The sequence below is a fragment of the Acanthopagrus latus genome, chromosome 18, assembly GCF_904848185.1.
Source record: "Acanthopagrus latus isolate v.2019 chromosome 18, fAcaLat1.1, whole genome shotgun sequence".
Lineage (NCBI taxonomy): Eukaryota > Metazoa > Chordata > Actinopteri > Spariformes > Sparidae > Acanthopagrus > Acanthopagrus latus.
In genome coordinates this window covers 31,530,421-31,558,315 of record NC_051056.1, presented here as the reverse complement: position 1 = coordinate 31,558,315, position 27,895 = coordinate 31,530,421, and the positions used below count along the sequence as shown (strand labels likewise).

Here is a 27,895-nt window from a genome sequence, read left to right as displayed (position 1 = left end):
GTGCAGTTTGGAAACTTTCACAAGCATTTAATTTCTCTTATGTGTGGTATGTTTCGAAGACTCAAATGGCTCTCCATTTTATTATCAATATTTTTAACAACCGCAGAAGACTCTTCAAAGAAACTGCCCCCTGGGCTGGACTTTTAATATCACTCTTTTATTTAGTCCAAACAGCATGTTAAGCGATGGACATGAGGGAGAATATCCCAATCTTAAAATAAAAGCTTTAGCGCTTAGTTGAGGAAGCCACTGCGTCTGAGGAGGATACAAACAACGACCCTCAAACAAGTGGAAATTATCCACATTCTCGTCTGCCATCTTGTTGTCTGTCTTGATGAGCCTTGTGCTATTGTGCATATTGTTTAAATGTACCTTTGTAGGAGACCTTTAGATTGTTAAAACTATGTGTTATTATATATTATTTATATTATTTGTATGAATCTGTATGCATCTAATAATCCTCTCATAGTAAGCCTTAGTTGAAATATGTGGGAAATTTGTCAAACCTTTATACTGTGATTATTAAAGTCTTTTTACATTTTTCATATATTTGTTATAATGTTACTCACTTACAGGAAGACCTCCATGTTCATCACGACAGCTCCATCTAGTGTTGAGCCAGCAGAACGTTCCGTTTCTTTGTCCCGCACAATCTGAAATGCTGTTGGCTCGAGCGTTTTGAAACGTCCGCACGTTCTGCTGCTCCATTGGCGCGGCGATATGTCCGTCACGCGAGTTTACGGAAGTGTAACCGCCCACAGCAAAGATGGAGGACGATACCTCGGATGTGAGCAGACCACAAATGTACTTGTTTGGTGAGCTCGCTTATTCCGACAATGCCTTATTTTTTTTCTGTCGCACAATCAGTTTTGTCGCCATGTTATTACGCACCAATAGCCACTCATCGGTATTGAGATAGAGGAAGTTAGCTTGAATAGCTGGCGAACGCGCCTGCCCCGGGTCGCGCCAATTCAGCGCTTTTGTTAGCTAGCTGAGCGAGGCATGCAGATAGCTGTAGCACATACTAAACCCCCGCCTCGCAAACAGCTTCATACGAATGTGTGTGTTTAATATGGGTGCAGACAGGTTTGTTACACCTTGCACATATCGTTTGCTCTACTAGGCTGTACCCTCAAATCGGACAAACGGGAGTTCAAAGTTGACGTAGACGACGACGATACGGAGCAACAGCTGTCACTCAAAGCAGTAAGGAAGACACTTTCCATTTCACGTAGATTGACTATTCCACTTGAATGATGCCGCTCAAACGCATGTTTCAAAAGGAAAGCTCAGAAGGGTTAATAAAGAGATGACGTTGCACGGAGTCATGAGGTCACAATTGGACCAAACATCTATGTCGTTATCCCTGTTTTGTCTGTCGATTCCTCTTTATCTCTGTTCCCATGACACAGGTAACGTGTTTATTTCATGCATTGTATGTGTTTTATACACTAAAGACAGGGAAACTGTTTACAAGTTTTGTGGACGGAGGTAACAAGCTTTAGTTTTCTTTTCTTTCACAGGTAGAAAATCCATTTTTAAAACTATTAATTGAACAGTTTAAGGTTGGACACACAGTTATATTGCTCTGATTTGATGTCAGGCAGTAGTGGTCACAGTTATGTTTCTTTTCACTGCTTTCTCTCTCTGTGTATTTATTTGCATTAGTAAACAAAGAATGGTGCTTAATGTTATGATGTTACCAGCAGTAAATTGCTTACAGACCAGCCCAACATATGGAAAAGTAGAAACAAAACACATGTAACTCTAGAGGGGAGGTCCAGTGTCAGCTACTTGGACAATAAACCAATAATCAAATGCATCTTCAGGGTATAATCAGAATGAAAGGTGCTCCTACAAGCCCCAGTTAAATAAAATGTCAAACTGATGGTGTATAGGGGCTTCAGGTTTCAAGGGGTTCCAGAACAAACGCAGACACAAACACTAGAACCACGTGGAGCTGCCAAGAAAACAGAGCAGAGTCTCTGGCTGGCAGTCTCAGGGGCTGAGGTTCTCAGTGAGTCCAGTGTTGTGTTCCGATATTCATACTTAAACGTAATACACTATCCGCACTTGTTAAGTACGCAGATTTCAGCCAGTGAGTGTTGCCCTTACCGGAAATTACGATTGCGACAGCCGCCACGGCTCATCAACCGCCAGAAACATCCCGCTTTGAATGGTGAACAAAAGACATCTACGACTTCACTTTTTAACACTTACAATCCTACAATCCTGCAATAGGCTGCGCTGCAGGCACTGTCATCTCGGTAGCCATTTAAAAAAAAAAAAAAAAAATCAGAGCTGAGCGCCTCTGCCTGGCTCCGCTTCTTCCGCTATGTAGACAAGATGGCGGCCGTTGAGTGCGTAAAGTGTACATCGTTGCACACTCAATGTTTTTGCCATTATGAGGGCAACATCTGGGTCCTTTAGGTACACTTCTTTTCACTGCGATCGATATCGGAACACCCTAGGCACTCAAAATAAGTATAGTAAGTTCGGGAAGTATGGATATTGGAACAGGCACAGGACAGATTCAGAAAAAGGAATGAGGGTGAGGGCCCCCTGGGGGCCATCTCCCCACCTCTTTTAAGCCTTCACAGAAGGGCGTTCTCACACCATGATTGGTTGAGAGTAGTGCTGGCAGTGTACCGGTTCACACCGAATACCGGTGTATATTTTTGTTATGATATGAATTTTTAATAGACCCTCATACCAGTGTATTTGATTACACAATGTTAGGAACGCTGCGCCGCGTGACACTGTTTCAGCCCGGACCCTTTTCAATGTTGTGCTCCTAAGCAGGCATGGTGCAACTGCAATGCTTGGTGAGGGTAAACAGTAGTGCTCTGGTGTTATGTTACAGTGAAGATGGCTAGGATAGACATGGCAGTTCATGACTTCATCCCTGGATGTCAAGATGAGAAACTGGAAAGCCGCTGAGCTCTGGGAGATGCTAGCTCTCCTTGGTTTCTGTAGCTGTCAGCTTGTTAGCTGCTAACGCTCGCTACTCTCAAATTAAATGCCCCCTGCTAGGAACCCCATTCTAAACTCCAGTGGGGTGCAATGTAAAGCTCTTATTTTCAAGACAAATTCAACCTTATTCCTGTTAGCCGTCTGTTGCTTGAGGCAGCTAACGCGAGGCGCTCCGCTGCACGCTTCCTTGAATAGCGGGGGTTTAACATCAGCATGTGTTTGACTGAGGAGGTGAGACTATGGGCCAGGGGCCTATAATTCAGTAAATCTATCAAGTGTCACCACATTTCTTCTGATGCATATTTTGTATGTCACTGTTCACTCACAACTTCATGCCTCAGGTCATATCACATGTTTATGCCTACACCAGTGGCGGCTTTTTGGGAAAGAAGGAATATTAAACCTCCTTTTTAGATAGACAGGGCGGCAGAGTGCAGCCTTGCAGAAAATGTGGTGCCTTTTCTATCTAAAAAGGGGCTAGTAATTCCTCTCTCAATCAGTAGAAAATGCTGTGAACACCTGATTATGCGTGAAAAAAAAAATACCATCATATACCGTGGAAAAAAAAAAACACCGTCATATACCGTGATAAAAAAAAAATACCGTCATATACATTTTTGTTCATACCGCCCAGCACTAGTTGAGAGGGGAACGTCCCAAGCTGTTCCACTCTCCAATCAGGAGACAGTTTCCCCACCTGCACACAGGTGATCTGAATCACCTGCAATCAGTCCAGAGGGAATTTGAAAGTAAGCCTCAAACCAAAAAACATAGCAAGTCTCAAACAATGGGACTGCTACAATGTGAAACAAAGAATGCAAGAAATTATTGAATCCCGACATTATATCTTGACAATTGCTTATCATGTCAGAGATTAACAGCACAGTTGTACCTCGACAAGCAGTGGTAACTTAAAACAATGACATCCAATACTTAGTTACTCATTAATTGATTGTTTTGATACACACATTAATCAGCCAAACTGTATCATTCAGTCACCAGATATTTGACAGAAATTTCAACCTGGAGGTAAAACTCTTTCTACAAAATCTTACTGGAAAAACAAGAAACTTGAGATTTGTCAGTTGAAACTTGCACTTTTGTCATGCTTTGTGATCAAGTCAGACAACAGTATCCTGATGATTCCTACACATGGAGGTGTTGTATGAAGTCAGCTGTGCTGCTTTTCCAGGTGTGTCTGGGAGCCGAGGCTGAGGATAAGTTCCACATGGTGGAGGTCGAGGGTCTCACTTATGATGGGAAAAAATCCAAAGTTCCACTGGTTGCCCTGAAGCCATCTGTCCTGCCTTCAGTGAGTGAATACCAGAATTGACAGCTTTTAATTATTTCAGGAGCTACTTAATGCTGGTAACGTAATGAAAAGGGAATGTCCATTAGGCAGTAGCTATAAGTGTAGTTTTGTAGTATCCTTTTATTTTAAACTATTATAACTATTATTAGTACAAGTTAAGTGGCTGTCAGCCTCTTTATTTATCTGCTTATTCATATCATGGAGCATACAGAAGCCAGTTGTGAATAATGTAAAAACAAATACGATGTCCTGTAAAAGGATACAAATTGCTATTGATTATTATTGAATTGTTAACTGAATCATTGTAATTGTCATCTTTTTCTTGTCCAGATGAGTTTAGGTGGATTTGAGATCACACCTCCTGTTACCTTTCGCCTCCAGTCTGGCTCTGGACCAGTTCACATCAGCGGGCAGCATTTTGTCAGTGAGTATGAAGGAAACAGCTGCTAGTGCTTCTATTTAATTTCTTCTCTTTGAATTACAGATGTACATTTTTAACATACTACTCATGTTCAGTTCACCATATCATACTCCACATCAATTAAACTTTCACCTTCTTTACAGTGAAGTTAATGGAGCCTTTTTTAATGGTAAAGGACAACTTACTAACAGGATAGGGCTGTCACTTTGTCAAAAAATCAAGTTTGAACCAATTTGAAATGACACAAATTTGTTGTCGTTGTAGAGTAAGGAAGATGCTTTGTACGAAGTCGACAAACTCTCCCATCTACGATGTAGAACCCTAAATACTTCCATAAACTACCTCTCAGATGCTTTAGTGTCATGATTGTCTGCTCAGGACGGCTTCGCTCGCTAGTGTCCTCCATTGTCTTAGCAAACAACATAATATTACTAGCTGAATTGATAGGTCAAGGGTTGATAGGGCCTGCAATAGGTCCAGCTGATTTAGAGCGCCCTCTGCTGGATCACAAGGCGAACTACTTCAAATGGTCTGTTGCTCTTATAGACTGTACATTTTAATTTTGAACAGGTCATTACATTCAAATAAGAACTCTTCCCCCCACTTTCGAACAAATATTCGAATTTTGAATAAAAAGTAACAGCACTATAACAGGAAGAAAATAAACTGAACAGCTGCTTTTTTTACTGTGACTAAATGCATATAGTAACAATAGCAATAGCATTGTTTCTAATTGCAACAGTGAGTAACTAGAAGAGTGCCCTATGTAGAGTTCACATCTCTGCCAGATTATCTGGGGAGCAAATTGAAACAGCTGTTGCTCAATGTGTCCCCTACTGGCCGGTTTAGAGTAGTGAAGGCAGGCAGTGTTGGTATGAAACAGAGCAGATGATAAAATGGGTTTTCAAAAATTGTAAATCACCTCAACCACAAGAAGTCTTTGGGCATACAGGCATAAATGTCTGGTTATTAAGGCTGATGAGTCGAGTACTATGCAAATTAGCTATATTGAGAAAAATATCAAATCTACCAGTGCTATGTGCAGTTCTAATAACCAGTGTTTGTTTTGAAGGTGTGAAGGATTCAGAGGATGAAGAAGAGGAGAACAACACGTCACCTGTGAAGCGACCTGCAAGCTTGATGTCCGGGAAGAAGCCTGCATTGGTAGCTACCTCAGTGTGTTCCTTGAATTCACTTAGTTTCAGAAGTGCCTTCAACTCTGAAGGAAAATTATCCTAAAAAAAGCATTTAAACCTTTGATGATTCAGTTAGGGCTGCAATGATTAGTTGACATAATCGATTATGTCGACAATAAAAATTTGTCGACACGAAATTTTTACGTCAACGTGTCATATTTGTTGTTATTATTATTGTTATTCTTCTTCTTCTTCTTCTTCTTATTATTATTATTATGATTTCTTTAAAGAAGATTTGAGCCAGAACAAATCCCTTTAGCATCGCTACTAGAATGCGCACCACAGTGTGACGTAGACGAAGAAGATGGTTCGAATAAGAATGATGAATATGTATGATGGCGGAACATGTTGAGGGGAGCAGGAAAGCGATACCAGAAACATCCAAAGTGTGGGAACATTTTGAAAATAAAACTGCGAAACGTGACGTGCAAGCTTTCAAACACAGCTGTCATTTCATGGCAGCATTACAGCCAGGCATGAGCACCTGAAACATAAGTCCCCTGGAGCTATGGTGGCATGTACGCCAGACAAGTAAGTTGACGAGTTGAACTGATACGTCATTTGTCTTATTTATCAGTGAGTTATAGCCGTAGCCATCTGTTTTGTTGTGGTTTGGGGCATATCGTCGCTGTCGGGCGGAAACCTCCTATCCTCAATATATGATATCAAATTTACCTGTGACTCTATAGTTAAGCTTAGATTGGGCCCAAAAAATCAAGCCTGACCCGACCCAAGCATGTTGAGTCCTAGCCCGGCCTGGCACGGACAGACACATTGGCTGTAATTATGAGCTGACCAATTTTTTCAGTAATGATTAATCTACCGCGTTAATATTTCCAAACCAGTAAACAGATAAAAGTTACTTATTCAAGTCATGGTGCGTTACTATTATTTTGTCATTTTTCTTAATAAATATATATATTTTTGCCTTCTTCTTGCGTCTCAAGGAGTGATGTCACGTATCAGGCATGAAAATCACTCACATTTCTGCTAAATTTGTCGTTTTGAAACCATAATAGGTGACATACATGAATTGTGTATATCCGATGAGAAAGTATTTTTTTGGGGCAGGGGGCTGGGGGGGTATGGGCGGGACATGGAAGTATATCAGAGATTATCAGTGAACTGCGAACATATGCGCGCCTGAAGGGAGCCTGAATTAAATATGATAAAAACAACTTTTCTACAACTCATTTTCAGGACGTGTGCTGAGGTGAGGGGACTGACTGGAGGCTGAAAGTAAAGTTGGCGCAAGCTAACAACATTAGCTTTTCACGACTGATTAGCTAGCTAACTTTAACATTGGGCTAAACTAGAATTTAACCCAAACATTAATATTGTTTTTCCAGAAAGAGTGTGTTAGGAGAGACTGTGTTCAGGAAGATCATTAAGCAGGGATTTACACGTTGCACTTTGCATTCTCTGTCAGAAACACATTAACTATGCAGACAAGGGCAGCCATGCACTGCAGGCACACTGTCAAACAGAAGTGCACAAGAAGAAGGTGCAGGTCATAGCATCAACACAGAGTGTTGCCAGCACTTCATGAGAGAAGTTCTCAGTCTTATTTCTTATATAGCATAATGTGACCATGTATAGCTACTTCATTATACATTCACACTGGCTTGTAATTCTGCTTGATTTTTCTCAAAATGCATCAGATTGACGCTTTTAAATATGAAATATTCAACATTTTTGTAACCTTCTCACCCTTTTCACCCTTGACCCATTTTCATGCCTGCACGTGTTACAAGTCACAGTTTCAGCATGAGGACAAGTCATGTGGAACACCATGCAGCGACACAAACAACAAATCGAGGGAGGAGAGAGATGCACGTTTTTTAGCTGGAAATACTGTCATTATTTTGAGTCATTAAAAATAAAAAAAAAATAAAAAGCAGGCGGTGGTAGAGAATCTAAACTCTACTCCGTAGTAGCCTACAAACCTACAAGCAAATCAAACTGAAATGGATTTGCATTTTTTTTAGACATCTTCATCCATTAGTGTAACCCTAACCCTAACCAAAAAGTGATTTTAGTTGTTGTGAACCAATACTCCCCCATGTATCATCAGACAAGAGGCCAGCTGTAGACAGGCTCTCTGAATACATTCATTGGCTAATAATATGTACAGATGTGAAGGGTGGCCAGTAAAATTTATTATGAAAAAATAAGTCAGATTTGCAAATAAGAGCTTTCTGTCTGACAACAACAATATCGGGGCTAATTCATATGTAGGATATTAAATCAGTACAAAACAGTAATGATATAAATTGGATAAAACACTGAATAGTAAACCTCCACTTAATGCAATGGTTTATAACATAATAATAATTCATTTGTAAGATATGTAATCAATTAAAAACTGTAATTATTACTATTAATTAGTTCAGTTGATATATTTAAAAATCCAGTTGTGTTTCAAAATATTATCTTTCCTAATGCATGTTTCATGGGTTTTTAATTTGCTCTGAGAATATGATGTAAAACCAAAGTCGAAATAGATGCTGCCAAAATAATCGTGACTAATCGACTGATCGATTTTTTTTTTTTTTAAAAGACGGTATATGGTTTAATAGTTATCCCACAATAATTCCATTCAGGCTGTCTTTACAAGTATGATGATTTGATTTCTACTTAGAAAAAACTAAAGATGGATTCTGACGATGATGAAGAAGACAGCGATGAGGATGATGATGATGATGAGTATGTTTCTTTATTTTCAGTTTTTCAGTCACTGTACCTGCCTTAAAGAAACACCACATATATCTGTTGAGAATTTCAGTCAGATGTACAAATAATATAACTATTTATCTTATTTATCCAATTTTTTCCTCTTCCTTCTTTTTGTAGTGATGATGAAGATGATGACAGTGATGATAATGATGTGAAGCCTCAGAAGAATGTCGGAAAAGAGCTAAAAAAAGTAAGAGTGGTCTGGTCTAAAACTAATCTAAACTCAACTGAATCTGTGAAAACATTGTGACAGTATAGTAGTAATAGTATAGACATGGACAGACACATGATGTAACATATTTTTAGGTTCAGCATTACTCTCCAAGGATATCATTATTTGTGTCCACATATACAAGTAGAAATCACAGAAGTAAAGTCACGTATGGGAGGTGCAGATTTCCCGATTTTGTTGAGGGGGGAACCCAGGGTCAGAAAATCCTTGCTGAAGAAAGAGAGTAAATAAATAAGCAGTTAGGCTTTAGTGAATACAAATACTTGTGTTAGAATAATTAGATGGGCAGACACATTATTTTACTGCAGATTATACAATATTCTCAGGCATAGCAGTATACTTTATAACACCCATTATAAGGCATCTGCAATGTCCCTGATTCAAAACTTACATGACACAGTGTTATCGCGATCACATTAAGTTGGCATGTATCGTAAAAATACAGCAAACCGACTTTTAATCATGTTCTGGAGTGTTAACTGTGTTTGGTTCATTAGGGCAGATTGATCCATTTCTGTCCGTTAAGCAGAACTCAAAAAAGAAATGTTTCTGAATATGAGAGGATGATTGTTTGGCTTTGATCAATACATGTTTTGAAAGCTTTTTAGTCAAAACCAGACTGTACAGAGGCTCCATTTTATTCTTATTATTTTACTTTTATTCTTATAACTCCTTTGTTGATTCACTTCTTTCAGTGTTCAAACCTCATTGAATGTCCTTCTAGGCCACTAAATTTTAATTTGTACCATAGAATGAATTCAGTTGGAGTGTTTCCAGTCCCCTGTTGTCCACCAGGTGTCAGGGTAGCCCAGGGCTGGCCCTCAGTTTTTTTGCCTTAAATGAATGTATCTGTGTTGCTGCTGTCTGCCTGCTCCCTTTTCCTTTCTACCACATCATTCAAACCCCCACAGACTGTATCCTATAGTAGCATTTAATTCCAGTGGGCCCTTCCCATTCATGCACCCACTGACCGTCCACCTTTCCGTATGAGACACAACATGGAACTTTTTCATCCTGTTCGCTCATGTACCCACCTGTTTTCCACGAGTAAAACACAGGGTCTGTGTGGTGTAATGATTGGATTTCTTCTCTGTAATCTGCTTGAATTCGCACTGTCTCACCAACAAGACGGCACTGTGTTATCCTTAACACACAGACGTGCATGCACGCACACTCAAAAGTATATACACTATTTAGACATGTACACTTAAATGTGCAGCAGTACAGTACAGATGCATACTTGCAAAAACACACACACACACACACACACACACACACACACACACACACACACACACACACACATACACACACACACACACACACACACACCAGTTATGGGAAACATCTTCCCCCATTTTTCTGTAACTCTGCATATCTTTGTCCCTCTGTCATCCCACTGTTAATATGATTGCTCCTTTTTATCGTCTCTCATGCCATTTCAGCTTCGCACCTGGCCTTTGCCTTTGAACACTTGTTTTGCGTGTTACCACAATCATTTGCTAGTGTGTGGGTGCATGTGTGTATCTGCCTCATTTTTACGTCGGTGTCTGTTTGTGATTTCTCCCCCCACCCCTTTTTTTAAACACGCTATCCCAGCGCAAACTGTGCCAGCCAAAAGATCAAAGCAGGGCAGATGCGCATACCTGCGACGTGAGCGCTGAGACTTGCCTCAGGGCCAGATGACAGCTGAGCACTTCTGTCACCTGTTGATTTATTCTGTTGTCTTCCCTTCCAGTTCCTCCAACTCCTGCACCCCATACCCCTCCCCTCCATGACCTTAATCTCTTTCGTCACCATTCTTCTCTTTAACTACATGCCCATCCTGTCTTATTGTTTAACTCTAGAAAGGAGGGCTGGGAGCAATTTTTAATTTTTTTTGCCTCCCCATTCAGTTTTTTACCTTTTTTTCTGTGCTATCAAACCTTATTTCTGTTAGTGCCAACTAAAAACGTGTCCATAGCCTTGGGTGTGAGATATAGATTAGTTTACTTAGTATAGTTTACTCATTTTTTTGATAAGATACATTTGATTTAAACAGGAATTCTGGAAACATCATTGGATTTGGAGTTCTGGCATCTCTGCTTGTATTGAACAGTATCATTTAGTATTGATTTGAAAGTGTATTTGTATTGAAATGGATTACGAGTATCAGCAACTCTAACTTTAACCCTAATAGAATTATAGGATGTAGGTGCAGTTGCAGTCAACTGAAACTTTGCAATTTTTTTTGGTGCATAATTTTGATGTTTTTCTAAAGAGTGAATATGTGAGGAATGTAGCTGACACTTGAACTTACATTTAGATCTTTGAATAGCAATTGAATAGCATTGCTATGATATGTAAATCTGACATCATTATTTGAGACAACTATCAGAGCAGCACAGCTTTACCAATGCTGTTATTTAGAGTAATTTTAAGAGTATGTTAAGAAAAGGACACAGCTGAGTTTAATTCTATTCAAGACTCCCTTGTTCAGCCAAAAATGTCCAAAAAAGAGGCCAGCGTCAAGAAAGGAAATGTCTTCAGACAAACACATGTAAAGGTGTCTTTTGGAGTTCTGGGACCTGACCAATTTTTGGCTGCAGGGCTCCACTACTACCTCCAAAAATGTTGCTTCTCTGATGATCCAAGAACTCGGGGGTTGCAGCACGGACAACTCCAGCACAAGCCTTGAGACATTGTGTACAGCAGTGATTCTCAAAGAGGTGTTGGGGGGAATATTCCACTGGATATGTGTCCGCTGTGTTAGGTCCGCCACGCCAGCAGAGGCGATAGGTTTCACTTTCACTTTAAAAGTCTGAGTTAACGTCCAGCAAGTCCGCTGCGCTGCGTATCTGCTCTGTCCCAGCTCCGGCAGTCCGGAGCCCTCCTGAACATATCGGGCGGATGCTGGAGCACGACATAGCAATTCAGCTGATTTTTGCACCAAGTAGACAGGAAGTCAAGCGCCGAAATAACAATATAACATCTGGATACTTTTCAAAATGAAACATTCTGTGTTAACATCAGCACACAAATCTCAAAAATTCTAGGAGGGGCAAAAAATAATAATAATTGAGAACCACTGGTCTACAGTATGGGTGGAAGATCTGAACATCTTAGAGACTGGGCTTCAAGGTGTCCACAGTCTCTCTTTTTTAGGCAAACTGAACACATCACAATGAATAGACATAAGGAATACACAATAAAGGGCAACACCTTGGGCCCTTTATTGTGTTCCTCGAGCTGTTCCTGAGCAGTGTTTGCTGTGTGTCAGGGCACATAGTCCTGCTGGGGGGGGCACTGGCATCGGGTAGTGTTGGGATGAGGAGGTGTGCTTTGTCCACAACAGTGTTTGGATGTGTGGTGCATGTCAAGTGGCGCTCACATGAACACCAGCACCCAGGGTTTCCCAGCAGAACACGGCATTGTGATGAGATGACCAATGCTGTTCACATCACATGTTGGTGGTTTTAATGTTGTGGCTGATTGGTGTGTTTGACTATTATGATTGGCTATTATGATTGGACAAATCACCGTATAAAGATCCTTAGATACTAGGTGGTGGTTCATATATGACTTTTGTCTGCAGGAGCCACCAGAATTTAAAATTAGATAAAAGTTCCTTGTAGCTGCTTTAACGTTTGATTCCATACGTCAAATGAATAACACAAGAACTATGTTCAAATCATTTGCGAAAGACAAGACAAGGAGAGGGGCAAGAACTCAGGGAAATTATATAATCTTGTGTAGTTATCCTGAGTTTAAAATACCAATCACATACATGCATACTATCACTCAGGTTCATCTATGAAAGGTTTGAAGAAAGCGCACATTCTCTACTTGAGTCTGTTGGTCGTGTGTTAATATCCCTCTGTTCGGAAAAAAAACCCCCTTTGCAACCACACTGGAACCGTCTTACAACATTTTGTATTACTAGGCATTGCTCTAGGGAATAACGTGTAATTGCCTTGTAGCAGTTATGTCAACACAGGCAATTACACTTCTAGCCCATTCCAAAGTGAATACCAGTGATTGTGAAGAAACGGTTTGTGCTCAGGAAATGCAGGTACTTGCCTCAGCTATTACAAGGTAATTACACAGGTGACTGAGAGCAATGGAAACTTGACGGGAAGGCCTCCAGTGCAGAGAAGAACAATGACAGGTTATTGGGGTACTAAGTATCTGATCAGTGACAAATTACCAAGTATGTTTAGTGCTTCCTCTGTAATTTCATGTAGCAGTGGCTGCATGGAGATAATTTCAGTTTTGGTTGCAGGTCCTCCCTGGTTTGATTGCATTTATGTTTTTAGTAGACAGAGAAGCCTTTTTGCTGAGATACATAACCATAATTAATTGATAATATTTAACATTAGGACTGCCACTACTCCTTTTGCTTTTAAAATTACATAGACCATTGTCCTTGTTGTTCTACAGGTTTTGTCTTCATTGGTTAAAATGCTTTTTAAACAGAGTCTTGTAACATTGATATGAACTTACCGGGGGGAGAACAAACAACATGAACACTTCATGACCAAAGACTGAAGAAAATTGACCACAATTGCAAGCGCTTATACAAATGTGGTTCACATTACGGTTCATGCCAATTATAATTTGTCAGCTATTAAAGAGGCACGGCAATAAGCACTTTGATATGGGAGTTTTCAGAACAATACAGCACAAATGCTAGAGCCTCAAACAGTGTATGTGTTATGCATTGGTAAAAAGGAACACATATTAAGAATTTAGAACTAGCTGACAAGAACAAGGTTTATTACCACAGTATATACAGAATGTTGTGTGATTGTTGCGTTTCTTCAGAGTTTTTCATGGAGCCTTGACCAGATTTTTTGCTGTGTATAGCTTCAGTATGCTGCCCCCTTGCTGACATCCCACCTTTGTTTTTTTATACTGTGATCAAATACGATTTATGAACAATTTAATTCATACAGTTTATGAGCTTTTAATATTAAGAATTAAGGAAATACATGGTGTTCTTGTTCTTATTGTTTTTACTTTCTCACTGAAAACCTAGTATTCAGTAAAGGGATGTTTTATTTATGAATTTGGTTGACTTTCTTTCTCAGAGCTTCGAGTTTTCAGGAAAGAAACCCAACAAGACTCCAGTTAAACAAAACGGCCCTGCAGGAAAACCATCAGGATCAGCTGTCAGACCACAGATGAAGGTAGGAAAGGCTTTATCACCTGCTCAGTTTTATTTTCTTGTGGTTAGTTACTTAAAAAAATACCATAAAGGATGCACCAAATTTATCTTGTAGACTGCCGTTGGCCTGTTTGAAAGAATTATATTTAAGGTTGTTTTATACATTTCTGTGATCGCATATCAACGGTAGTGTAACAAGGAGAGTGACTTTAAAGCAGTTGAGTTATATTCAAATGATGATTTCCTATTTATCCCTGGTAGAAAAGGGAGAATGTATAACAAGACAAATTGTTATTTTGAACATGGGTATCGGCCTAGTATTTCACATGAGTCCATCCTTAGTCAACACATTACACTGCACAAAAGGTTTTACAGTCAACAAATGCCAAAGGTCCCTCCTCCATGCAAAATTCCCATCTTAATAGCCATCCAAGGCCCCTTACTTTTGTTTTTCAACATTATTTACAAAGTTATATGAATGATGAATAAGTATAATTTACCTTGATTTGTTTAGACAGCCAGAATGTTACACCCACAAATATATTCTTAATGAAGACATCATGACATCCATGCAAAGGAATGATGGATAAAGAAAGCAGAGTTGTTGAAGAAGAAATGTGTGCATTTATTTGCTGCATTATTGGAAAACAACTATGATGCAGTATGAGTTGATATGAGCTGTTGCCATATATGCAGAAAAGAACTGAACTCTCTGAATTAACTAGTGGAGAGCAACAAATGTAAAACCTCATTCTTTGCAACAAACATGACAAGGCCTGATGAGGCCTGCAATCAAAATGCAGTGCATAATGTAGTGCTTTCTTTTTTTTTTTTTTTTTTTTTTTTAAACCAAAGAAACTGGACCAGGGCTGCACAGTGGCCCAGTGGCTAGCACTGCTGCCTCACAGCTAGAAGATCGCCGGTTCGCGTCCCGGTTGGGATGCCTGGGATCTTTCTGTGTGGAGTTTGTATGTTCTCCCTGTGCAAGCGTGGGTTTTCACCGGGTACTCTGGCTTCCTCCCACAGTCCAAAAACATACTGAGGTTAATTGATTATTCTAAATTGTCCGTAGGTTTGAATGAGAGTGTGCCTGGTTGTTCGTCTCTATGTGTAGCCCTGCGATAGACTGGCGACCTGTCCAGGGTGTCCCCTGCCTTCGCCCTAAGTCAGCTGGGATAGGCTCCAGCCCCCCCGCGACCCTGCAGAGGATTAAGCGGCGTACATATAATGTGTACAGATGATGGATGGATGGATGGAAACTGGACCAAACAAGTTGATCTTTTCAAAGTCAAAGTCAACTTTATTGTCAATTCTGCAGCATGTACAGGACAAGCAGAGAATCGAAATTTCGTTACTCTCAACCTCTAGTGACTTAACATATAGAAAAGAATAAACATGTATAAATATATAGAAAAATAGAAAAATAAATAGACAACTGTACAATTTGACATTATAAATGACATAAATAGACAAGGCAAGTAACAGTAGTGCAAATGTAAACGTGAATGTAAACAGTAGTGCAACTTATGTATGTAAGGGCTGTTAATCCCCTAATTTTGTTAAAATTCACTTCAGAGGCCAGCACATTTCTGCCTCGTTTTTAGATAGCAGGCGAGGTGGAAATAAGTGTTCCCTCCGAGGTGGAAAATCGGTGGACCAAAACAGACCCTCGATTTGCCAGCCTCTGTCTAAAACCGCAGACCGAGCTGCCAAAAGCACCCTGCTTTGACTAGCGACGCAGGTGGGAAGTGACGAACACGTCCGGACAAGTTTCTCGGTGCTAGTGCTACCGTGATGTGCCACTGCCAAGTAGCCTACGGGTCATTCAATGACCCAAATTGAAAATGCTCGCACAGTGAATTGCCACTCAGAATCTCAAAATTAATTGCATTAATTTTTATAACGCGTTTATTTGCAGTGTAATTAATTAATCTAATTAAGGCATTAAACTGACAGGCCTAATTGCAATCATATTTGTAAAAATAATAACATTATCATTCTTTTATTTTTATTTTTTTCCATCCTGCAAAACCTTAAGTTCTGCTGAAACTTGAGAAGACACAAGTGGTGTTGAATAGTGGTAATTATGGCACAATTAAAACAAAGACCTTCCCCTTCTACCTCCATGGAATGTGATAAAAGCACATTGCAATTAGCTTAACCTGATAGTTGATTTCTTGGATGGAATGTCTTGGACGGCCGCCTCTCAAAACCCAAAGCTTGAACTCTGCCTCTCTTTAAGCAAACACACCTGACCTCTAAACTGGTTTCCTGGGGCAAGGTTTAAACCAGCGACCCCTTGGCCTGACCCCACCGTCTCGTGTTGCAGCCACCTTTGATGCCCCCCCCAAATCCCAAATCCCAAATCCCAGCCCCTTGTAAGACACATACACACGGGAATACAAATCCACAAGCAACTCTCTTTACAAATTGTTACAGTGATAAAGATGACTGTTGACTGGATTTGATAAGACACGACTTGTGTTTAGGGCAGACTATCTCACTTGCACATAAGAACATTGTAACCTCATCTCTGTTGTCTGAAAGAAAGCTGTGTAATTCTCATCATGTTAAGCATGGAGCTGCAGGATTGCTAAATTCCTAAGGCGAGAAAGCCATTCCCCCCAGGGCCAGAGTTCTTGGTGTGTGGGAGAGTGCAGCTAATTCTGTAGTGGCCGTTGTCCAGACATAACACAGTGGCTCTTGAAATGCTCTGGGGGATTAGCTGACGGGCAGCTGAAGTGCTGAAACCATCCCGCCAGTTTAACTTTCTGGCCCGTGGAGCTTGAACTGCCCCCATCCCCTCTCCACTTATGCACAACAACTGTTCGCTTGCTACAACTTCTTCACACCCCTCACTTCCTGGACACACCTTTTCCCAATTGCTCTCATTACCAGCGTTTGATGTCTGGTGCAGCTTGCGCTTCCAGATGCCCCTGAGGAGCAAGGAAGGGGGCGTGGATGTCTGTTTTTTCTTTACTAAATGCAGGTGACTGGTCATTAGATTGGCTTGTCAGATCTGTTGCCAGAGCTGCAGTTTTTGCCTCTCACAGCCCAGCATGTAGCTGCACCTTCTTGCATAAGAGGCTCGACATGAGAACCAGCTAACTCGAGTTGTGCTGATCTGAAGTAACTTTATCTCGCAGCTGGTGTCTTTTGATTGATGGGTTTGGAGAAGAAGTTGATGCCTTCAAGCACACGTCAGAGTCGTAAAGTTGTTAACCACTCCGCTAAAACTAATCTCAAAAGGGTATGAGTCATTGTTTTAGCGACTGATTGACATATGTTGGAGCAGGTGCATGTCCTGTCAGTGCTTATTTACTCTTCCAGTGAGTTCAAGGATGTTTGCTTATAACTATGATTCTGTGGATTGGACTTGTTTTGCACGAAAAATGTTGAGAAGACAAGCCCATTTACTTGCATATACAAGTTGTTTGACCGTTCCCAGTGGCCTGAAAGTTTCCCCAGACATTCCAACAAATGACACGGAAAGACCTGATGACCAAAGGTGTCACAAACATGTGTTTGCACTGGATTGAAGACAAGAGGTTGCATCAAATGATAGCGTGCTTGTGATTAAGTTCCATGTCTCATGGCATCTGTAATCAGACTCTTGCCCAGATGAAAAAGCTTGCTGGCTTTGTGCGTTTATCAGCTGTTTCAGGTCCACAGCTGTCCTTTGGAAGTACAGAGCTGCCCATAAATAATAAATACGTAGTGAATTTGTCTGGCTGGGAGCCAGCAGCATATGTGCTCTTTTTTTTTCTTAAGTGAAGTATGTGTGTGTCAAGGTTTTCTTCATTTTATACCTTTTGATCTGTTCCATAAAATGCTGATCTTTTGGGGACAGGGACAGATAATTGCATTTTTCAAACCTGAGAGGGAATTTATTTTGTCATGATCATTCCACCTGTTTTTAACCATTTCAAGTCATGCACTTGTTTTCAAAGCCTGAAGCTCCTAAAGGTGTTTGAAGTATCAAGTAGTAACACATGGTGACTGTTGAATGCTTTTATCTAAAAAAAATGTACCATCAGGGTCAGGTATGGATGTTGGCTTTGAAAATAAATCCCTTCCAGTTGTATAAGAACTGGGGAAATTAAGAAACCTGCTTTTTATTCCACTAATACATTCCTAAATGTAGAATGGTGACCTGCACTTTCACCTACATCTTGATTACCCAAGGTCAAGACCATGTACAGCGGTTTGAGCCATAGTGTACATGTCTATGATGTGGTGTACTAAAGCTACTGATTACAAGAGTTGAGCTGACAAGTAAATAATAACAACAAGTTTCAGGAAAGTATGACAGCTTATGTTGTTGTCGTCCCCTGTCGAAGCTTTGAATAATCTTGGGTAATCCTTGTGAAGCTTTGAAGCCCCAAAATCATTATTTGGACAGCCCCACAAAGATATTCGCTCATTTCTGACAAATCGGTGTCAATAGCGGCTTTTGGTTTAAGTAACATGACCATCAAGTAGAAAATCTGACCAAACCTGTTTACAATCAGATAGAAATTTAATTACATGACAGCTGTCTGTCTGCTCATGAGGGTTAGGGTTATCTCTGATTCAAAGAGTAAAGAGCTGCTTTTTTCATGGCTTCCCCTTCTTTTAAATGCATCTCTAGCTATCAATGAAACCCTGCAATTTCGCTGGATTCCACACTGCCTTTGCATGTAAGGACAAGCTCTGTGGCTTGTGCAACATGCAGTCGCAGCATATGGTTGTTGTTGTGTCACATTCATACACTAATTTAGGACCTCTGGGGCCTCAGCTGCCCTGGTCTGGACACACCGGTGAGTCCGCTGGTTCCGTGCTCGTGCTGCTCTCAGCTTCACAAACACAGAGGACTCTTTGTGTGCTGGAAAAGCATCAAGGTTGTTTGTGACAGTATTGTTTTAGTCTCCACTATGTGATCTTCACTTGGTGAAGTCATTAATTTGATTTGTCAGCATAACTTTTATTGAGAAACAAGAACATTGGTTGCACTTTGACCTTTTTTTTATTAATTCAGTATTTGGGATTTACCATCAAGGGAAAAATACAATTGACAAACAATCTCTATTACTCATTGGAGGGTTGGGGTTTGCCCTCTCCTGCTTGCAAACAATTAAAGCATAATTTGTACCTGATGTATTTGTAAAACATAAAAAAGATGGTGTAATTAGGGTAGAATTTGTTGTCCTTTCTGATGCTTTCATCGTCTTCCAGCTGGTTGCACATGCCAAGCCTGTAAACACAGACCCAGACGAAATGGGTCACGATATGGCTGCAGCCCAGACTGGCTGTAGCTGTTGGTCAGTAAATGGACAATGAGTTAGAGTTGGCAATTTTTGTGTGAAGTACAAATCAGAAAAATGAATGCAAGATGAAAGCAAGAGCAGAGCATAAGAAGAAATATTTCAGCCTAATATGAAGTTATCTTTTTATCTGCAACATTGTAAATATCTCTGTATTTGACATATCAATCACTGTTTCTTATCTAAGTGATGTATATCTTTTAAGACACCTGCCCCAGGAAAAGACAAACCACAGGCCGGACCGTCTCGATCTCCCTCTCTGAATGAGATTAAGAGCAAGTTGTCAACAGCGGCCAAGGAGGTAAGGCTGTCATCCTCTTTTTGCAAATTACTTCTCTTAATTGAATGTCTGACGCACAGTTAAGCTGATGATTTAATGGCCTTTTTCATCAGGGAAGACCTCTACCGAAGACAGAGCAGAAGTTTGAGAATTTCGTGAAGAGTTCTTTTAAAATCTCAGACAAAAAAGTAAGTAATCTTGAGTCATTTGATATATTATGTGTATGTAATTGTGGGTATTTCTGTATTTAATTTGATTTCTTTTTACATTTTCAATGCTTACATCTCATGTACAATTTATATCAATGTCTGGCTTCTTTGCTCTTGCAGTTTATGCGTTTTGTCTCTCAAACAAAGCTATATATAGTTTGGTGGTTTTCTAGAAATATTCCAGTTGTCGGGAGTTTGGAATCACAGTAAGAGCTTTTTGCCGTGATAGATACCCAGGAATGCATTATTGTTCCTCACACCGTCTTCATTCCTCACACTGTCCATTATGCCTGAAACGACTCTCCAGCACAGTATGTTCTCTTTGAATTATATTCCGCTGGTGTCAGCGGGCTCTTTCGAGATGGAATGGGAGTATACCTGCCACAGCAAACTCTTTCTCAGTGATTTACTGGATTGTGTGTCTTTTGTAGCCCTAATGAAGGGACTGGTGGTATGTGGATGGTACCAGTCTCTTTCACATTCAAGGCCTTTGACCAACTCAGAGACAAGGGGGTTTTGTAAATGCAGGGCTTAAATCTTTTCTAATGCTGCTTGTCATTTCAGAAGAAAAACAACAGCTCCTGAACATTAATTGCTGAGCATGAATTAATCACCCAGAAGGGATAGGGTTAGGGTTAAGAAACCTTTAGATTATCACCACAGATGAATTACTTCAGGCACTGTGTCTGAAAGAAAGCTGTGTTTGTAAGGTATCAAAGCATCTGTAAGATGGTGATCCCTTGAAAAGGGAACATTCATTTTGAACATTCATATGTGATTGCATTATGGTGATAAAATGCTAACTGTACAGCTTTGAGAGAAGGTGAAACCTCTTTAGAGCGACACCAGGGCCGGCTGGACAGGGAAAGGAGTGCGGGGAGAGTTGGGTTGGGGAGAGCTTGTTGATCCCAGTGTGTAGAAACATCTGTGGAAATGCTTTGGTTTCATCAGCCAAGGCTGAGATCTGTCAGACCTGGAGCACCTAGTCATATACTCTGGTATGTACTGTTGCCCCCACCCAACCCCTCGTTGTTCCCCAACAGCCCCATCTAAACTCAGTGTTCCCACAGGCAAGACGCACAAAAGCACGTTAGAGTAATAGTGAGTCATGTGTATAACGCTTTATAGCACTTCATTTGGATGATTTATCATTTATTTCTTCTCTTCTGTTGTTACCCCTCTCTACCCTCTCTGCACCTTCCTTAGGTGGTCAAGGACCTTTGGAGTTTTGTACAAACACTGAAGACCGAGAAGAAGTAACAAACATTGAAGCATTCTATGTTTTGCGTCCTGCAAGACATTTAAAGGCACAGTCAGCGAGATTTCCTACTTGGCCTTATTATGTCATCATTTCTTCTGAAACTCTGACTTCTGGTGAACAAAACTGAAAATGGGTAAAGCCATTACTGATTCAGGTGTCATTGTTTTCTGTTTCTAGATGCAAAGTATGCTCTGGAACTAGTTTGTAATTCACTCACAAGTTCACTTATCCCTGCTTTAGCAGATTGCAAATTTTCCACAAGGGGAAGTGGTCTACTTCATCACCACCTACAGGGAAGGAAAGTAATGGCACCACCAGTTAGGACATGCAGATGTCTATGGTTGCTTTTCATTATTGGGATAGGACGATAAATAAGAATCAGATCTGATCACTGATTGTGTTTAACTTCCATTATCAGGATAATCGTGAATATTCTTTGATAAGTGACTTGTAAAAGCTGTTTACTTGATAACGTACAGTATAGATATCCTGAATGTTCCTGATGTTTTCAGTGACATTTTAGGAATGGTCAAGATAATCCGATATGAAATATTCACATTTTCATCATTCCATGCTTCCTGGCTTCTGATTTCCTACCTTGACTGGGAAATCGTTCCCCTCTTCCATCACGGAGTATCTTGCGGTCCCTTAAATTCAACTGAAGGATCAAAGACGAAGGAGGCTTCTGGAGTATCTTCGAGCGAGAAACGTAGGTGTTTCCTCACTTCCCTCACTTGCTTGTCTTCCATAGATCTCTTTTTAATATTCTTACCTGGAGGAGTTAGGATACATGGAAGAAAGGGAAGCAGGTAGGGTGGAAATGTCTTGGCACCTCACAATTCGATTCCGATTCTGACTCAGAGGTCAACGATTCGATTCTAAAACGATTATTGATGCATCTTCATACATCAATTTTTTTGTGTACATTTCCATGCATGATTTAAAAAAAAAAATAATGATAATAATAATTAAATTTGAGTTTGTTACTCACTTTGCTAATTACTTCTTACTTTTGTTATGATCATTAAAAAAATCAACATTAATTAATAAAATCCTCTTTTTACAGGCAGTGAGGGAAAAACGGTATACTGTAGCCTATATAAACATAAAAAAAAGCTTTCAATGCAGCATGCACTTCAACACACCTGTATATCAGCTCTCATACTAAAACATGGCTACTTATCTACCCGCTTTCATTAAAGTGTCCAGATCTTCTGTTTAAAGGCCCCCACACACCGCCCAGACGTCCAACTGCCTTATCCGACCACTCTGTTGCCTCTTGTCTGACCCGTTCAGCAGAAAAGTTGCATTGAAACACACTGCTTCGACGTGCTGCCTACTGCACAGTAGTGTGTACGTTCTGCGCTTGCGCGAAGTGCAGTAAGCGTGTGGCACTTGTGAGTTGTAAACGAAAGGCTTATGCACGCAACTCTCTTTACTTTAGATCAAAACGAAACGTAACTATTTCAGATAAAAACAGCTGCTAAACACGCAGCGAGGCATTACCAAACGAACACAGATTAATTCATCCTGAACGGACGTAACAACTAGTCTTTTGCCAGGACTGCAAAGCATGAAAATGGGGAATGACGGAATGGAGTGCGTAGCAGTGCACACACAGTATTCCAACCCTCCCACACATTGCGCTGATTCGTTAGCACACAGCCAATCAGAGAACCCAATGGCTCATCCGACCGCCCTCCTCCTCAGACTTCACATGTTCAGACGGAGCAGACAAGATCTGCGCGGCTCTGAAAGCTTCCAACGCAGCTGAACAACACACCAAACATATTTGTTCCCGACCTCGTCCGAGACTCTCCAAATGCTTCAGGCGTCCAACGGTTGGGCCGGTGTGTTCCTGCCTTTAGTTTCCCTGTAGAGCGTCAGTGTGGCTGTGTCAGTGAAGTCACGCCAAGATGGTATTTTGTATCTTGGCTCAAGAGTGAACACCATTGTCTGAAAACCCATGTTCTCCACAACTGAATACGGTCTTAAATCCAATGCAATAAAACTTGCAATGGATTTGGTAATCCGCTTCGCTCTCTCAGGGTTCAGTTGAAGCTGTGCCACTGCCTGCTTGATCGTTCTCTTGCTGGCATCGGCAACAGGTCACTGCTTCTCGCCTAGGTGTTTTCTCAAATTAATTGTGTTGTCGAAGTATTTAAGTTGAGTTCCACACACCATACAAACTGTGTACGTCCTAACTCGCACATATGTGTTCATTGCGCATGCATGTACAGCAGAGAATCAACAGGTGCTTTCTGTAGCGCTCTGCAGTTGGAGAACTGAAAGTTGCCGCGGGCGAACTAATTTCAGTTTTAATATTCTGATGATTAACTTACCTGCTTCGAGACATCATCATTCTAGAGAGAATTGGACGCATCAAAGAATCAGAAATTTTCCCCACCTCTGGAAGCAGGGAGCAATGTTGCATAATGAAAAGCACACTATGTTGCTTATCTACAGAAAAGGAATATTTGCTGCACTTTCAGCACCTACATGCAATTAATGCACCTGCAAATTTGTACATCTGCAATAATAGCAGATATGTGAGTTATTAGTGACAACAAGTTTATAGTTTTTGGCTTATGTAAAGCCAGAGGAGGAAAGAACTTGGTTAAGGTCTGTGATGTTTACAACAATATCTTCACATTTGTGATACTTCCTGAAGGACTTGCGAGACATTTTGAAATCCTACACACGAGGTCTCATTAAACATCAAACGGCTGTAAAAATGACAGCAATTGCAGGTGGTATAACTGTCTAATTACTGAAGCTATTCCTCTCCTTACCTGTGGAAGGTGGGATCAGCATGGATACATCTTACATTCATCTTATATTTTTGCACGTTTGCATTGGAACTGCAAGAATGAAACTCTGAAAATTGTTAATACTGGCTGAGCATGGTTTCAGGTGCACATCAATGACACTGTCCACGTCAAGTTAATAATGCAATAGGAGATATTGCAGAATGTGCCTTTAAATATCTCTACTGTAGACTGAGATGAATCAGAGTCCCAGTTGGTGTGAATTGGAGCAGTATAAACAAAGATGGCTAAGAGTGTTGATACTGAGGGACATTGACATTACCTTTTTCCTCCAAAGTGTTGTTGTCTTACTTTAACTTCTGTTTGGCAAAACTGAGGCTGAGCTTTATTTGTCTGCTTTTATAAATATTGTACAGGAATTTGTCTTTTTTTTTTTTTTTTTTTTTTTTATCGAACACTTGGATTAGTCATACAAACTCCAGCAGCAGAACTGTATTTTTTAACAACTTGGCAAACAGCACCGAGGGTCACTTTGTTTCCTGCAATGATAAGAAGATTCAACTGTTTAGAAAGCAATTCCCTTAAAAAAAGGATGCTTTTTTTTTTTTTTTTTTAAATTGTACTACTGTTTTATATCTTAATCAATCTGTTGAGTAAATAAGAAATGTTTCATCCCATGTTTTTACCAGAAACACACATGACATTTCTGAGAGTGGTGTCATTGTTAATGTTTGGGTTTTTTTTATATTTCCAAAACAAATGTAATTAAGTACCCAGAGAGCCTGAAAATATTACAAATCAGCTAACTGGACCCGTTTTTTTTGGGAGTCTCAATTCATATCAAGCTATTTATGTCTGTCATTATGAGAGAGAGCGAGAGAGAGAAAAGTCAATGCAGCAATTTCAGCCCAAAATGATATGTATCAAAAGTGTTCATGAGAGTATTATGATCTCTTTAAAACCAAAACCAGCTGGCCTGACTCAAATGTTTTTCTTTAAAGTAAATACATTACATACAAAATGTTAAAAACATGGCTAATAGATTGTTAACAAGCTCCAGGAGGTTTTTTACGATGTGGCACCAACGCTGTTTTTTAGTGTATGTCAGTGTGCTCTAATGCACTAAACACAGAGCACAAGCATGTGATTAACATGGATTATCTTATTTATTACAACATAATCATAAGGTATACATCAGAAAATTGCATCAGAGCGACATGACGTCATTTACAGAAACCCCATGTAGTACTCAGCCCCATAATTGTTTGCACTCGTGTATATCGGTGCTCTGGTGACAATAAGCTACACTTGCTCAGTGCTTATAATGTGTTTATGATCCTGTGTAATGCTTTTTATGAGCCAAATGTTGGCAGTTGGGTACCATCTTTAACCCATCAAACAGCTAGGGCCAACCTTAATGTTGTCTCTAAAGGATATTTGAAACTCTACAGTTAAACTTATTAAAGTCACCCTGATAATCGAGGCATTACATTTTAAGTATCTGTGATGTCCTGCTTGTAAGGTTTCAGTAGGAGCAGGTTGCCATCTTTGGCTTGTGTATGAGTCCTTCACTCATTTTTAATACTCCCCTCGTATCCAACTTGATGAACTTCTCTGTGAATAGATCTGTAGTGTTTATTAACAAGTACGGCAGCTGAACAATTAGATTTGAGTCTGTGCTTAATCCGTCCCAGCTAATACCTGGTTTTGCAGCTTGGATCTCTTGTCATAATCTTTATTTGAAATGTCTTAGTTTGGTGTAGAAATATTTTATGTTGAGTATATAACCCCTCTCTAAATGTTAACATACTGTTGGTGTTAACCTGACATTAGTTGTCCTCCTTTGATTGTGAGGAATTTTCAATTAGCAACATTTGTCCAAGAAAAAAAATGCTGATCTTTGTCATTATTTTTTAAACACTTAATAACATAATAACAAATACAATTTGTTTGAAATGTGGCTTCCGACAATTACATTTGCATCTAACACTGAAATGTAACTGCAATCTATAAGGCTATTGGCACTACAGAATGTTGAGTTTAGAACAGCTTAAAGTATGAAATCTTTTTTTAATGATTCTCTTTAGCAGTAGTAAATATCTATTGTATCAGACTAAGTAGTTCTGAGATGTATCTATGATTTGTATGGTATCGACTGAATGATCCCTTCTGTATTTCTTTTATCCATAATATTGCTGCGTGTCTATGATCTGAAATACCTGCTGTGAAACATCAGTATGTGTTTAAAGGCACCTTTACTTTGAACTGACAAGAAACGAGGTTCATATTTCCTGCATATGTCAATGCAAATTAAATTGTAACCCTGTACTATTGTGAAATCTGAGTTGATAAGAGGAAATGATGGTTGTGCCGCCTCAACATGTGTTGATAGAAAGTGCATTTTGTCTATTTAGTGAAATTTTATTGATTAGTTAGTGCATGATTGCTTATGGTGGACTTTCATTCATGATTTGTCGAAATGAACATATCCATCCATTTATTTCATTTTATTTTTTTTTATTTCATTTTACCTGTAATATTTCCCTGAATAAAGTGAATCCCAGCTGGTTTTGAGTCCCTCATTTAGAATTTTTTTATCTGTTGACCAAGGAAAAAGAAAAGTCAGCTATTATTAGCTACTATTTCAAGGTCCCAAATTTTGTTGATTTTTGGGTTCATACTTTTGTTTTGGGTGTCAACTAGAATAGCTTTAATATTAACAAATGTAATATTACATAATCTTATAATCTTAAAATTTCCACTCCTGCAGCACCCCTATTCACCCTTTATCTCCTTAAAGTCCGTGTAAAGCAGAAAGAAATGTGTGTTATGAGTTTGTCACACCACAGAAACACAAGTCATTGACCACTGAGCCAAATGTGAAAGATTAAAACAATCTCCAAGTATATAAAATTAGGTCTCAAAATCATGGAAGAACAAGCACTTTTCTCTGCTGTGAAACGCTGGGAGCGTGTCAGTTAGAGGTGGTGGAGCCACGCCCACAAGCAGGAGGGAGCCTCCTCCATGTTCTTACTTTCCATACTAGTTACTTTATTATCACAAGCTCCCCAATTACTCCGTTAGCCCAATTTTTGTCAGTTGTCAGGGATAATACCAGCTGTGGAATAGCTTTAGTTATGAAATAACTGAATCATGTATGCTGCATGTGCACAGAAAATGATAACTCACATATTGACTTCGTCTGAGCTAGCTGCTCCCGTCTCTCTCCCGGTGGCCAGCACATAGTCCCTTATGTTGTAGTCCGTAGGAAACTTAAATAAGCAAACGTCGCCATTACTCTGCACACTGTGGCATCCAGCAAAGATGCACGAGCGACGTGGAGGAGACATGACTGGTTAGCTAGATGCAAACTATCTTAAGAGATGCTAGCCAAGACTCCAGAGCGAGCAGAAAACCACCGCTGCTAATGTGCGCTGAATGTATTTATACCACTTCTGCAGCAGTGTACCGCGGCTATGATTTCTGAACCGCCCATTAAATCCTGAAGACAGAAATTTTGAAACAGTTTGTGAGCCTAGCTTGAAAGGCTTTTTACATGTTTTAAAGAAATATATTTATGACCTATTTCATGTGTTTAGAAGAAAATGGCTGAATTTGCTTTACACGGACTTTAAGAACCCCCTTCCGAAAAGCCCAGTCTGCTCTGATTGGTCATCTCTCAAAGGGCCCCAATTATGTTTCAACATAAGCTCTGCTGGTTTTTTTGTCCGAGTGGACACGAGTGGACATGCTGCTTGATGATCTGGGACGTTTTTGATAGAGATGTAATGTAACAAAGTGCTCTTCCTCAAATACTTGAGTGACTGCATTTATTTAACAGCATTAGTCAGTATGTAAGTGACTTCACAAATTAAGATTTTTGCATACAAAACATGAACTTATAAAGTATGTTTTGCTATAAATGAAAGTACCCATCTGTATGTACAAGTACAGCTAAAATAATTGGACAGCCAAAGGTGGAGTAAAACAGTAGCTGAGTCTCATTCCCAGGTCGTCAAATCGTGATTCTCCAGGTTTGTGGTTCGGTCTGAGCGACT

General features: G+C 39.9%; 1 protein-coding gene across 2 annotated transcripts; it reads left to right on the top strand.

Annotated features, from left to right (window-relative positions):
• Positions 1–635: 635 nt before the first annotated feature.
• On the top strand, positions 636–26,405 carry npm1b (nucleophosmin 1b). Of its 2 annotated transcripts, XM_037077089.1 has the most exons (11): positions 636–815; positions 1,124–1,206; positions 4,166–4,285; positions 4,616–4,709; positions 5,779–5,870; positions 8,544–8,608; positions 8,756–8,828; positions 13,940–14,038; positions 19,525–19,620; positions 19,713–19,787; positions 21,015–26,405. In XM_037077089.1, the coding sequence occupies exons 1-11, from the start codon at positions 767–769 to the stop codon at positions 21,066–21,068; spliced, it is 900 nt and encodes a 299-aa protein (XP_036932984.1). In that variant the 5' UTR covers positions 636–766; the 3' UTR covers positions 21,069–26,405. The 2 variants fall into 2 exon arrangements, with proteins under 2 accessions (XP_036932984.1, XP_036932985.1); XM_037077090.1 differs by lacking the exons at positions 636–815; positions 1,124–1,206 and adding an exon at positions 1,287–1,412.
• The last annotated feature ends 1,490 nt before the right edge of the window (positions 26,406–27,895 follow it).